We start from the raw sequence: 13,617 nt of genomic DNA on the forward strand, positions 1-13,617 counted from the left end.
TCATAGTGGGAAATGACGTGGGAATTGAAACCTGTTTCATCATAATAGAATATGTTTTAAAATGACACCTTAATCATTTTTAGGCAATATTCTTTCCGAATATAGATAACATCTGGGGAATTCCATCTATCGTGTATACTTTTCTGGCTCCGTTTCATTAATTTGATGCATCTTGATATAGCCGACTCGCTTAACCTTTGATATGGCGGTAAATGTTATATTATGTTTTTAATGGTATAGCCTTTATTATTACCAAAAAATTCATCTATATTTGATTGAAGTTCTGTGTTGTCTTTCATCTTTCGACCTCTATGTTTTGTTATATAATCAGATAAAGGGTCGTCGTAATATTCAGGGAAAGTTTCCTGCTTGAAACGATAAACTGAACCAATGGATAAATTTAGATCTTGGGCAATTGTCTTTGCATTGGGCTGATAATCAATTGGTTTGCTCCAGAGATGCTAACCCGGCAAAATTTTTGCCCGGTTCGGTTCGTGTTTTTATTAACAATCCAATAGGAATCTTTAAGAATAAATTTAAAAAAATTTAAAAATGGAGTAAATGAATTAAGTTGTTTAAAATTTATTAACACTTCACTTAATTGGAAATTTGAAAATATTATAAAATGTCAAGTAAATAATTAATATTCGTATTTACAATTATGCAAATATATTATATTAATTTAAACATTACACTGAACCCGGTTGGGTTCGGTTCGGGATATTGAAAATTTTATAAACGAAGTTCAAATTCGGTTCAGGTTCAAATTTTTTTCCCCAAAACCCGGGTTTTCTTCTCCGGGTTCGGTTCGAACCCCTAGTTTTCTCAGCCATATTTTAGCAAATTCCATTTTTTCATCGCTCCAATTACCATTTTTTTTCCTCAAACGAATAGATCAAAATTTGCTTGCTCTTGAATATTCAAATATTGACATCGGTTTGTACTGTCAGTTAGACATCTAAGGGAATTTGATGGGATAGGTGAATAACTTTGGTATATTCGTTATTTCAGATAACCCCCCGAGAGAATATGAAATTTCATTATGTTTATCTAAAATTATGTATATAATGTTAATTAATAATCGAATATTGTATTAACAAACCTGAAACTGGAGATAGATTCAAAAGACTAGCGATAGTAAAATTTGACATTTAAAAAAAATAGATATATAATTTTTTATTGGAAAGAAAATTATAAATTGAAATTTTTTTTTTAGAAGTATTAAAATTGTCGCAATATTAAAAATTATTAGAAGTTTTAATTTAAGTTAAATTACCAGAAGTTTTTAAAGATAATAATGTTTTTCTCAACATTTTCTTTCAAGTTTTTAAAATTAAATGTGTTATTTTAATTATTTTTGCAAACAAAATATTTTTATCTCGATGGGTTTTAATATGTTTCATTAAAAATCATCATAACACTATAAATTGGGTTCACAGTCCAAAAACAAGAAAAATTTCATAAATTTGTGTTATCATCAGGTAATTTTACTATCCCAACAGAATGACATTTATTTGCTACTGCGTATTGGAAAAGTACTTGCGATGGAATAGGGGGAACTGGTAAACGCTTTGAGCACACCAGTTTACAACCACCTTATGAAAATCAAATAAAACTTTGCAATTTCTTCAAATTCGCTGAGGAAAATTTATAAAAATATTCATTTTTTCTATACATTCCATGATGAATATTAAAAAGAGTCAAAACTTTTGAAGAATCGGTTTTCAAAAGCTCTTTCCATTCCTGGAACTTAGTTTATCCTGTTAGCTTATCACAACTAATTACGAAAAAATATTCCAGTGCTATAAAACCACACGACAAAATATTCAAAATCGAATAGGTGGAATACAACCAATGATATTAAAGGGTATTTAACATGAATTTGATGCTATTAACAAATTTAATTTATTTATTAGTAACTTAATTCTAACCCTACAACACCAAAAGTGGTGCTGTAGTGTACCTTCGCTGTACTAATACCTGATATTCTTATTCTTCAGAAAAATGATTTTCTATGTCATCAACCTTTTGGCCACTACAGGAGCAACTTGTAATTTAACTAGTGAAGAATCCGAAATGACCATATATAATTTAAATTTAAGCAAATCAATATAACTAAGCATCTATACTTTTAGTAATTTTTCTATGAATTAATTTAATAAATATTATCGAATAAATAAAAATTCTGACTGTTATTTTACAAAATTTAAGTTTTTAGCTATTTTAAATTATTTGCGATCTAGCTGAAATATTATTTTTGCGCCAAAATAAATTTTATTCAATACATATTATATTATGGAATAGTTTTGTTAAATAGCTCGTTTTGAGCCGATTTTTAAAAACAGCTAATCAATATTTTATTCAGAAAAATATTATGCAAGCCTGAAGATTTTGTTCATAGAAGGAACAATGGTCTAGACATATATTATCGAAATCTAGAGGCTTAGTTAATAATTTTCTGGCTGAAATATTGAGTTAGTCGTTTTTAAAAATCGGCTCTAAACGAGCCGTTTAACAACGCTATTATGGAATATAAAAAATGTAAATTGACTTATATTTTCAAAAGCTATATAATCTTATTAGCGCCATTTAATGGTAATTTTATTTTAAACATTTTTTCTACTTATTCTTTTTTTTACCACTGAAAATTTTTATATGAACTTTGGTACCCTTTATGAAATATCTGAAATTTGGGAATAAATTTTATACTAAAATTTAAAAAAATTAATTACAAATTTTTAATCACAATTTAAAAAACAATATATATTATAAATCATTAAACAAAAGCCACTTTGAGACCCTATATCTCAGTTCTAGTAGAGTTAATGGGCTAATATTTTGAATTTGAATTTGTCAATTACAACACTTCACTAACTTATATACCAAATTTTAATAAGTTCTGAGAATGTCGGGTTGTAGAATTATTTATTTTATATAGAATGATCCTTATGTATTTATTTTTAGAATATTCAGCAATATTTTTTTCAATACTAACAATCTCTACTTTAAGGCTTATAAAACATAACAAAATTATGTGATTCCTATAGAATCCTTGTCAGAGATCGGCAAACCACCCCCCACCCCCGTTTCGGCCCTTTAAGATTTTTTGCACAAGTTGACCGCCCGCACGTTGTTTAAATGTTTGTCCAGCCCAACCAACCTGATAATTTTTATAAACTAATTTACTGGCCCAGTTTGAATAAATTTTTCGGCTAGGACCGTTTAATTTTTGTTTCTTCGGCCATCACATTTTTACATCTATCTAATTTTTCCCGATGTTAATTAAAACTCCTATATCTTTACTCCTTGAAAATCTATTTTAAATTATATCATACATATTTTTTTAATTTTTTGTAAATTTACTATTTTATTTATAGATTTAGTATTTTAGCTAGATAGCTTGAAATACTCATATTGTAATTTATTTTAAAATAGATATCAAGATTTGGATGTTATGGTTGTCCCATTAAAATTTTACAAAAATAAAGATTTACGAGGTCTGGTCCTATTTTTGTTTATGAATGGTCTACCTAGCACGTTTTTTTATGTACGAATTTCCCTACACAGCATTTTAAATTTAAAAGAATTTGCTCCCTAGCTAGACTTTCGAACGGGGGTTTGGATGTGGTTTATTACATATCCATCTTTAATCCTTTTTTATAATTATAATCTACAACTCTTATATTTTGTTAACCTTTATGTGTTTTCAAATTAACATTCTAAAAATTGAAGATTCCTATAATAAAATATATGATCACAACGTCAAAACGGAGAAAACAAAACAGTTGCCTTCCACTTCCACAAATTCATATAATAATAACTTGCTTATTTCCAAAGAAATTGACACCTTAAAGGATAATGTTAAAATTAATACCGATGCCAATTTTGTGCACTCAGAAATGGTTTACTTTAACGATCCAAAAAAAAATATTATAGCAGGATTATGCAAAGATGAAATTACAGTTTTGTACGATATATCGAATCAACAGATTATACACAAAAATGTTGTAACTTGGACAGAAGCTCCGATTTATTTGAGTAATTTTAAATTTAATTGCAAGTTTCAATTATTTTAACCGTTGTCTTATTTTAAATAATTCTCTTAATGTTTTAGAGAAGGGGGTATATTTTTTGCACGTTTATTATTCAAAAAAATTAAATGAATTGGATAAAAATTTTAAAACCCTTTTTCCTTTTAAAATGACTATCTAAGAAAAGAAGGCTTGAGGCGCACTATGTATATTCATAATTTTCCAGCACTCATCTTTTTAGGTAATAAGCTCTTTAAATATCCTTTTTCAGTTATAGTTAAAATCCTTCTTTACATTTGATGATGCTGACTCTTTATGGGTCCATTTAAGTTTGGGTCTGCTTCTCTATCCTTTATTAATCATTTATATACTTTTACCCTTGTTTAAAATATAGTTCTCAAGAATCCTCATTGTATGCCCGTGCTTATTTACAATGTTTATTTGTTTTTATAGGGATTGCTTATTAAACTTTCTATTATATTCCTTATTTTGGTTACCCCGCCTATCATCCTTAGCATTTTTGTCTGTAAGTTTTCCTCGTTTGATTCTTAGTTGGCCATGCTTCTTTTTCCCCTTTAATTGTGGAATTATTTTGCTTGATAGCTACAGGATAAATTTCAACCATGATTCATCTTTTTATATCCCAATTATGTCATTGCTTTGTAGAGTGGAACTTTAATATTTTCAATTCATTTATATTGATATTAGTTTCCTCCGCCTATTACCATATATTCTGTTTGTTGACTTTCAGCCCGAGATTTTCTAGGATATTAATTTAACTATTATTTGTTTCTACAAGTATTACTATATTTTATTCTATGGAGCTGACTTCGAGTTCATCTATGATATTAAATAGGGAGGTGAGAGAATATCCTTGATGAACTCACTCTCTAGTGTTGTTAAACGGCTCGATTTTTAAAGATAGCTTGGAGATTTTGCTCACTGATGGCAGAAAGGTTTGGACATCTATTAACGAAATCTCGAGGCTTGCATAATATTTTTTAGCTAAAATATTCGGTTGGCCGTTTTTTAAAAATCTTGCTGTTTAACAAGACTATCCCTCGGCTATTGGGTAGGTAACCTGAAGGTGAGCCATTTAACTTGCATTTATATATTTTTTGGGTCCTTTTTATTGCATAAGATTAACTAGATAAACTCCTTAAATTCGATTAAAAATTTTGTCTATATCTACAAATTCATATGAGTCTTTTTGTGCATTTTTCAACTCTTTGTCTAATTGCACGGATTGCATCAATAATTTATTAATCCTTATTTTAGTATACTTATTTTTGTATTGAAATTTTAAGAATTTCTAAACCCTTATATGATAGCCTTATTACCGCAAAATATTGAAATTCGTACTATACAACCAAAGTTATTGATTCAAACTATTCCAATAAATAAGGCTAAAGGAGTCGAGATATCATCAAAGTAAATATTTAATATATTAATTTTATATCAATAAAATAAAAACTTTCCAATTTATTTTATGTATAATATCGAAATTTTAATAACATATTGACCCTATCATTTATTATTTTTTAAATCGGTTATTAGCCGATCGATATAAATCTAAAAATAAAAAAGAACTCGGTATTATTTTTTTGATATTTATTTTAATTACTTATTCATTCAAATATTAATTTTAACATTATATATAATTTATTAATGTATATTTAACTTGATTCTTATATAGATGCTAGATATTTATGATGGATATAATTAACAATAAATAAAAATAACATTTATCACTTAAGCCCACAAAATTGTACTACTAGACTAATTAATATTTGATACCGCGAAACTTTTAACCAAAACAGTTTTTCGCGAATGTTTATTATAAAGAATGGATTTTATAATGTAACTTTTATCAGGAATCCACATTGGCGAATGCTATTTCACGAAACGTATATCGCGAAATATATATCGCGATTGTTGCTAATAGGGATGTAAATATTTTATTTTGAAACATTTATTTTTAAGACCATATAAATTAACTAATATTTTAAATAATAGTTTGAAAAATCGATTCAATGATAAAGTTTTTTTCTTCTTTTAACATTAATAAATTTATATACTGATTATTGAGCTTAGAATAGGTTTATAAAATTTATTATTAGTTTATGCTACCCTGTCCTATGCTTTCCTCATGACTTACCTAGGACTTAGGTGATGATTTAGCACTCAATTTTTATTAGATTTCATTTGGGTTTATTACCAATATCGAGCTCTTATGCAAAAATTTACAGGTCTGCTCTCCTAAGATATAAATTTCCACAGCAAAAAATGTATAAATATATAAGAATAAAATAAAAAACACGTAACCCTTTATTCCCGGTGTCCAGATAGAAAGTCCGAAAGGCTTGGCCTACCATAGCACTCAATTTTTATTAGCTTTCATTTGGTTTTATTACCAATATCGAGCTCTTATGCAAAAATTTACAGGTCTGCTCTCCTAAGATATAAATTTCCACAGCAAAAAATGTATAAATATATAAGAATAAAATAAAAAACACGTAACCCTTTATTCCCGGTGTCCAGATAGAAAGTCCGAAAGGCTTAGCCTACCAAGGATCTTCGCACATACCGCCCCGGTCTGCCTAAATTTTTTTTTAACATTTACCAAAAATCAGGCCCGGCCAGTTAAAATTATACTAAAAGTCCGCGATGGAAATATCTTATTCAAATTGTTTCAGATGTACTTATAAACAAAAAAAGAAATGGCTTATCAAATTATTTCATATTATTTATAGCAGACTATATAAATGAATATTTAAGTAAAGATATATAATTGAGATTTTGTGAATATTATACCATATTTCTAAATTTTGGAATTTTATTTCGTTTAACCTTTTTCTTTTATGTTACTTTTTCCTTTTATATTAATTGATTAATTTATAATTAATAGAGTTTAATAAAGGAATTAGAAATTATATTATGATTTCAAAACGATAATTTTATTTCTTTTGTATTTAAAAAGGCACTAATATCAACTTAACACACGCGACAACCCGAATTTATTTGTACGAATTTTCTTACACATTTTTTATATCTGTATCTAATTTTCCCAATATTAATTAAGGCTCTATATCTCTCTGGCTATCTATTTCCACAACAACTGTTTTATATTATGAATGATTATGTTTGATATCTTTATTGGAAAATAACTTATTTAATATTTTGCCAATACTATATTGTTTATTAATTTATGTTTAAGCTAGACAGCTAAAATAAAAAATGAACGTTTTCGTATATCCTTAATGTTAATTTTTATTTTTCTTATCAACTTTCCTATCTTCTTAATGTTAATTTTTATTTTTCATATCAACTTTCATAGCAACTTTCCTATCAACTTTCCTATCTTCTTAATGTTAAATAAATCGATGGAGACTATATTTCTAATGTTAAATTTTAAGAAAATTTTTTGTACATAATGGAATTCGAACCCCTGACTTAACGTTTTAAAGGCAAACGTTCTTCCCACTCAGCCACCTTCTATATTAAATTTTGTAATATAATCTTTCTTATATATGTTATTATTTTGCTATTATTTTTTATTTTTATTGGCTTTTTAATCCTTATTTTTATTGGTTTATTAAGGTCTTATTTCATTGGTTTTAATTTATTTTCTTTCTATTTTATTGTTTTAAATTTATTTTCTTTGTTTTATTAATTAATAATCAACCATTTTTAATTAACGATCTTTTTTTAATTAACGATTTTTAAGATGATCACAACCTTTTTTAAATTTTTCTCGGGGTTCCGATAGAGCAACAATTTTCTAGAGAAATAAGAGATTAAAAAAAAAAGAGAATCCTTTTTATTAATATTATTTGCACGAAAAATCAACTCTGAAAATTTAATAAAAAAAGTTACTTAATTAATCGTCTAGGATTTTTAAAAATAATCAGAGAAAATCATTAAAATTCTAAGTATTTTTAACCCTTCACTACAAAGGTGGGGTAAATAGGACCCCACAACTTTTATAATCTTTGTAATACAAAAGCTAGAAGATATTCCGACCTGATTTTTTCAGTAGTTTAATATTTTGTAACAAGGAATACAACTTCCAAATTTCATGATTATTGATTTGATAGTTTTTGAGATATATGCTATTTGTTGAGCTTGGGGTAAAATATACCCCACCTATGTAATGATGTAATTTTTTTTTTAAATCCAATTTTTTTTTGTTACTAATTATATTTATGTATGTCAGGTTAATAAATATAATTGAAAAAAATATAATTATATCTATTTTTTGATTGATATATATGACTTTAAATTTGAAAATTTTATATTATTTATTTTTTCGGTGGAGTAAAAAATCATAAATTTAACATATGATTTTTAATTTGAATTATTCTAGTGACATTTTATACTTTGAAAATAGAATTATATGCTGGCAATCAGCCTGAAGGACCTTATAAATTGAGAAATAAGCCTTTTGATGTGGTTGAAAGGTTAATTCAGCCCATTTCTAAGAGTAATAGGAATGTCACCACAGATAACTGGTTTACCAGTTATGAACTTGCTATACATTTATTAAATTCCCATTCATTAACAATAGTAGGAACTTTAAGAAAAAATAAATAGCAGTTTCCAACATCATTTAATTTTAAAAAGAAAGATATTTGTTCAAGTTTATTTGCCTGCTAAGATAATATGACATTAGTATCATATGTACCAAAAAAGTATAAGCATGATGCTTTCTACCCTTCACTATGATAACAATATTGATACATCAACTGGGGATTTGAAAAAACCAGAAATTATCACATTTTACAATCTCACCAAAGCTGGTGTTGATGTTGTGGATCAGCTATGTTCAAATTATTCAATATCCAGAATAACAAATAGATGGCCTATGACAATTTTTTATAATTTGTTGAATATATCTTGCATAAATTCTTTAATAATTTATAAATCCAATAATTTAAAGGAGATTAATAGATCAAAGTTTATAAAATTATTAGCAATGGAGCTAATAACTATTAATGAGTAATAGATATGAAAACCAACATGTTAATAAACTACTAAAAGATAATATTGGGAACATGCTAAATATAGAGGAATTAAAACCTATCCAAACAAAAAGGAAGGTGCTCCTCTTGTCCAAGGGTTAGGGACAAGAAATCTTCATTTATTTGTTCAAATTGTTCAAAATTTATATGCAAAGATCATATGTATGTAACATGTCGTGAATGTTTTTTTTAAAAAAATGCATGAACTTTAATATCAAATATTTTTTTTAATATCTGATGTTTTATTATAAAATTTATTTAATTATTACTATAAAATATTGAATTAATAAAATATATAATCAAATTTGTTTCCATTCATTTATTTTTGGTCAGATCATATGATTAAGGAAAGTTCCAAAAAAAAGATTTTTTTTTGAGCAGCTTTAGTAAATATATCATAACTTTATTTAGAAATAAATGTAAATCTAGAAATTTTGTATTTATTATCTCTAATATTTTTACAATAAGTATATAAAATTTTAGTTCTTAAATTTTATTATTTTCTGAGATATAGCTATTTAAAATTTGGGGTAAAATAGACCCCACCTATGTAACCGCGGGAGTTTTTTTCACCTATGTAGTGAAGGGTTAATCTTTATGAATTCTAAGCATTTCAGAATATTTGTAAAAATTTACTTTTAATTGCATGAAGCGCATTTTTAAAATTTATATTGGGAGTGGGGGGGGGGTGTTGTGGAGTAAAAAACCTGAACCTAATAGCCCCCTCCTTACTTACAACCATTGTGTGAGAGAGACCAGAAAGAAATTGCTAATATATCTTTTATCAAATCAGATACACATGCTACTTAATAGACAATAAGTTAGCTTATGATTTAAGGAACTTATCTGGGTTAATTATAATATGTAGTTTTCCTTTTAATAAATGCATTCGCAATATATTTATAGCTTCGCATTTGCTCGCGATAATGACACCTCGCAAATACTTTCGCATAAAAAAATTGCCATAAAGGGTTCGCGATAAAAGTTTTGCTATGATGGATTCGCGATTAAGGTTTGGTAGAAATAATTTTCTATATTTTTTTCGCTATAAATGGTTGCGAAAAAAAATTCACATAATTGGTTTCTCGATATTACCTTCACTCTAAAATTCCTTTGCGTATACGATATTCGCGATAAAAGTTTTGCGGATATGTGTTTTGCGATAAAAATTTGGTTAAATTAACCTGCTAAAATTTTAGATGTATTGAAAATTTTATTTAAAAAAAATATATTAAATATTTAATGGAAAATTATATTGTTGGGTGATTGGCCCATATCAACCTTGATATCGACAAGATCAAATCGGTCTCAGAAAATGATATCGGTATCGGTACACCTCTAATGATAACATAAGATTCTACTCATGTTAGGATCAGTGACTTTGCTAGTTTTTTTTCAACTTGAGCGCAGATCATTTCCAAAATTACCAAAAAGAAGAATTTTTTATCGAAAATTAGTAAAAAAAAGAATATAAATATATCTGAAATTAGCCAAACTAATTTAAAATAAATTTTGGTTACATGTAATTTACAAGGGTTTTTCTGATAAAATTTAAATGACCTCTAAAATATTTTAAACAATGAATTAATTTATAATTATTTGAATCGTAGCTTTCTATATATTCACAGTTTAAAATATTTTTTTTTATAAACTAACCCATATACCTATTTGATTTTAGTCCACCATTTCTTAAATATATTTTGACAGCTTTGATTTTATATCACTAATAGTTCAATCTTCTTAGTATGGATAGAATTTCTTTTTTTGGGTTTACAAAAATAATCATACTTTTTTAATGCTGTAAAGTAGCATCTTTGCTAAAGGCTTTATATTTTTTGAGCAAAAGAAGCGCCATTCGTTGCTTGTTTTAAAGATAACGAGTAGGTTTTTTCGCGTAATGTTAACGGTAACGCAAAACGTTACTCGTTACTTTAAATTTTTTCTTAAAAATATGGAAAAAATCAGGGATCCAAATCGTAACAAATTTCGGTTAAGACTCGGATAAAAATAACGGTTCAAGGTTCAGGTTCGGTTCGTAAAAAAGTAAAATATAGATTTGGTCGAACCTCTAAAAACCGGTTTGAACACTTTTATATTTAAACCTACATTCGAATTATGTATAGGCAAATAAAACCTTCATTTTTATTAATTGCAAATTATAAAATAATATTTAATTTATAAATATAACAAATAAATTTCAATGATTAATTTTAATGTGAACAATATTTAACTTTATTTACTTAAATTTTTATAAAGCCTCACAATTATATTTTAAGATTCGTCTCACTCAAATTAAATCTAGTTGATAAACATATTTCTAATTTGGGTGCCAGTATGATATCACACAATTTACATAATTCTGGGTATCGATTACCCTGATTTCTCCAATAGTCTAAAATATTCATATTTTTTATTTAATTTAGGTTTTTAAAAAAATTAAATAAAATATTTCTAATTTTCTCCTATTTTTGTAACAGACTCTGTTTGTTACCATTTTTTTTAAGAAGATTTTATACTAAATCCTCTTCAGATGATACATTAACCGTTGATTCACCTTCACTAGAATTTTCCACTCTGATAACAAAGTTTAATTCCATGTTATGCCATATTTTATACATATGCTTACTAGCCTTGGTTTTTTCTTCAGTCAGAAGCACTTGATATCTATATAATAAAAATTAAAATTATCATTAAAAAAATCTTATTTTTTATGAATAGATGGAAAAATATATAAAGTAAAATTATTTATTAAGGTAAATAAAATTTATATAAGATATATTATTTTTGATGATAAAGGGACAATGTGTTTAAAAGTTGTTTCTTTCTAAAATTCATAGCATCTATTATTGAACCAGCAAAGTAAAAATAGAAATTCCTAATTTAGCTTTTAGTCATATGCCATAAAAATCCCATAAAGTTAGCTGCTCAAGTTGTAAGTTCTTGGAAGCTACCTTAATTGGTTTTTGAATATTTATCAACCAAGCTGTAAAATAAAGTTCACTGTATGATAATGATAATTCATTATACACATCTTTTAATTCATTCATTCTCTCTAGCATGTCAGAGGTTGATAACCATCTGTGACAATCCAATATAAGTTTAAGTTTAATTTTTTTAGTATGATTGATATCGATTTTGTCCTTAGCTTTTTGCAGGCAGTACGAGCTTTAATGATAATATTCTGAGCAATTTTTTAATTCACGATCTATCACAAGTTGTAAGGTATAAAAAACAGGGGCGTCGCTAGCCTTTACAATCTCAGGGGGCTCAACTAAAAAAAATTTTAAGCCCCCCATATGCATACAAAATAAATTGGCATATAAATAATTAAAACAATACAAGACATTTCTAAAAATAAAATTTTTTAATACAAAATCTATTTATTAAAGTATAAAATATTTTCGATTGCTAATATAAAAAAGATTTGCGTCTAAAGAATTGCAAGTGATAAAAAAGATTAATTAATTCATACATGTGCCTCAATTGATAATAGTTTTTAAAAACCACATAATGCAATATTATAATTCTTAGCAACTTACATTGACGAAAGGTTATCAAACTAATATAACTCTCTGTTACCATTTTACACATTTATAGAATGGACTAATAAGGAAAAATTTATAGGCCTAAACCATATCAACAATTCTTGAAGAAGAGAGTATAAACGACCAATCCAAATCATATAACTATTAAGTGGTTAGAACTTCCTTTTATGGTAGCTAGATAAGTAATCGAGAAAATTATTGTGAGATATTAAATTTCTAAAAGATTATTATCCATTTTAAATAATATATAATATATAAACGACTACACAGTTGACCATTATTGTTTATCTAAAATATGCAATCATATGCTCTCAGCCGTTGTAGTAATAATCTTAAATTACATAGCAACACAAATAATAGATGCTGGTTAATTTGCATTAATAGCCATGACACTCACGATGTAAACTAGTATCAGAATTTATTATATTGGATAAATTGATAAAAAACACTAAAAATCTTTGAAAGAAATGATTGTGCAAATATATTGAAGCCTTGAGTTATTTACACGGCAAGGATGCCATATTAGAAATGAAACATTTTGGAACTATAAAATAAGGACCAGAATTATGATGAAACAATTAAGATTTTATATATTGTCGCACCATCTCTAGTTGGTATATTATATCTTAAAATAATATATATTTTTTTTTTGAAGGGTAAATTCTCTCTTTATTTCAATAGTTGCTGATATAATATATTATCAAAAGTTTATAGCAAATAATAAATTTTTTATATGGTAAAATTAATAAAGGTAAAAAAAATATAATTTGCGAAAGGGTAAGGGATAAAAGAATGGAAACTAGGAAAGAGAAAGGAGAGAGAGAGCATAGACATAGGAGATTATTCAATGGAAGAGATGAAACTTAGGTAGTTAGAGCGAATGATGGCTGTAGCAAGTCTTTGTCAAAAAAAAAGGGACTCTTTAGGCTGATCGGTTTTTTCCCGAATCCGTTTGCCTAATTCTTTAAAAAAACTTAGAGCTTTGCTACCGAAGGTGGTAAGAGTAGAGCAGGCGATAGG

General features: G+C 26.7%; 1 protein-coding gene across 4 annotated transcripts in view; it reads left to right on the forward strand.

Annotated features, from left to right (window-relative positions):
- Positions 1–13,617, forward strand: part of LOC135930052 (vam6/Vps39-like protein) — a 63,995-nt gene that overhangs the window by 7,807 nt on the left and 42,571 nt on the right. For all 4 annotated transcript variants that reach the window (XM_065466832.1, XM_065466834.1, XM_065466833.1 and 1 more), the window contains 2 exons: positions 3,733–4,038; positions 5,339–5,462. In XM_065466832.1, coding sequence (XP_065322904.1) covers positions 3,733–4,038; positions 5,339–5,462 — 430 coding nt within the window. The remainder of the gene's footprint in view (positions 1–3,732; positions 4,039–5,338; positions 5,463–13,617) is intronic.

This window comes from Gordionus sp. m RMFG-2023, chromosome 5, assembly GCF_954871325.1.
Source record: "Gordionus sp. m RMFG-2023 chromosome 5, tfGorSpeb1-WG-v2, whole genome shotgun sequence".
In the NCBI taxonomy this organism is placed as follows: domain Eukaryota; kingdom Metazoa; phylum Nematomorpha; class Gordioida; order Chordodea; family Parachordodidae; genus Gordionus; species Gordionus sp. m RMFG-2023.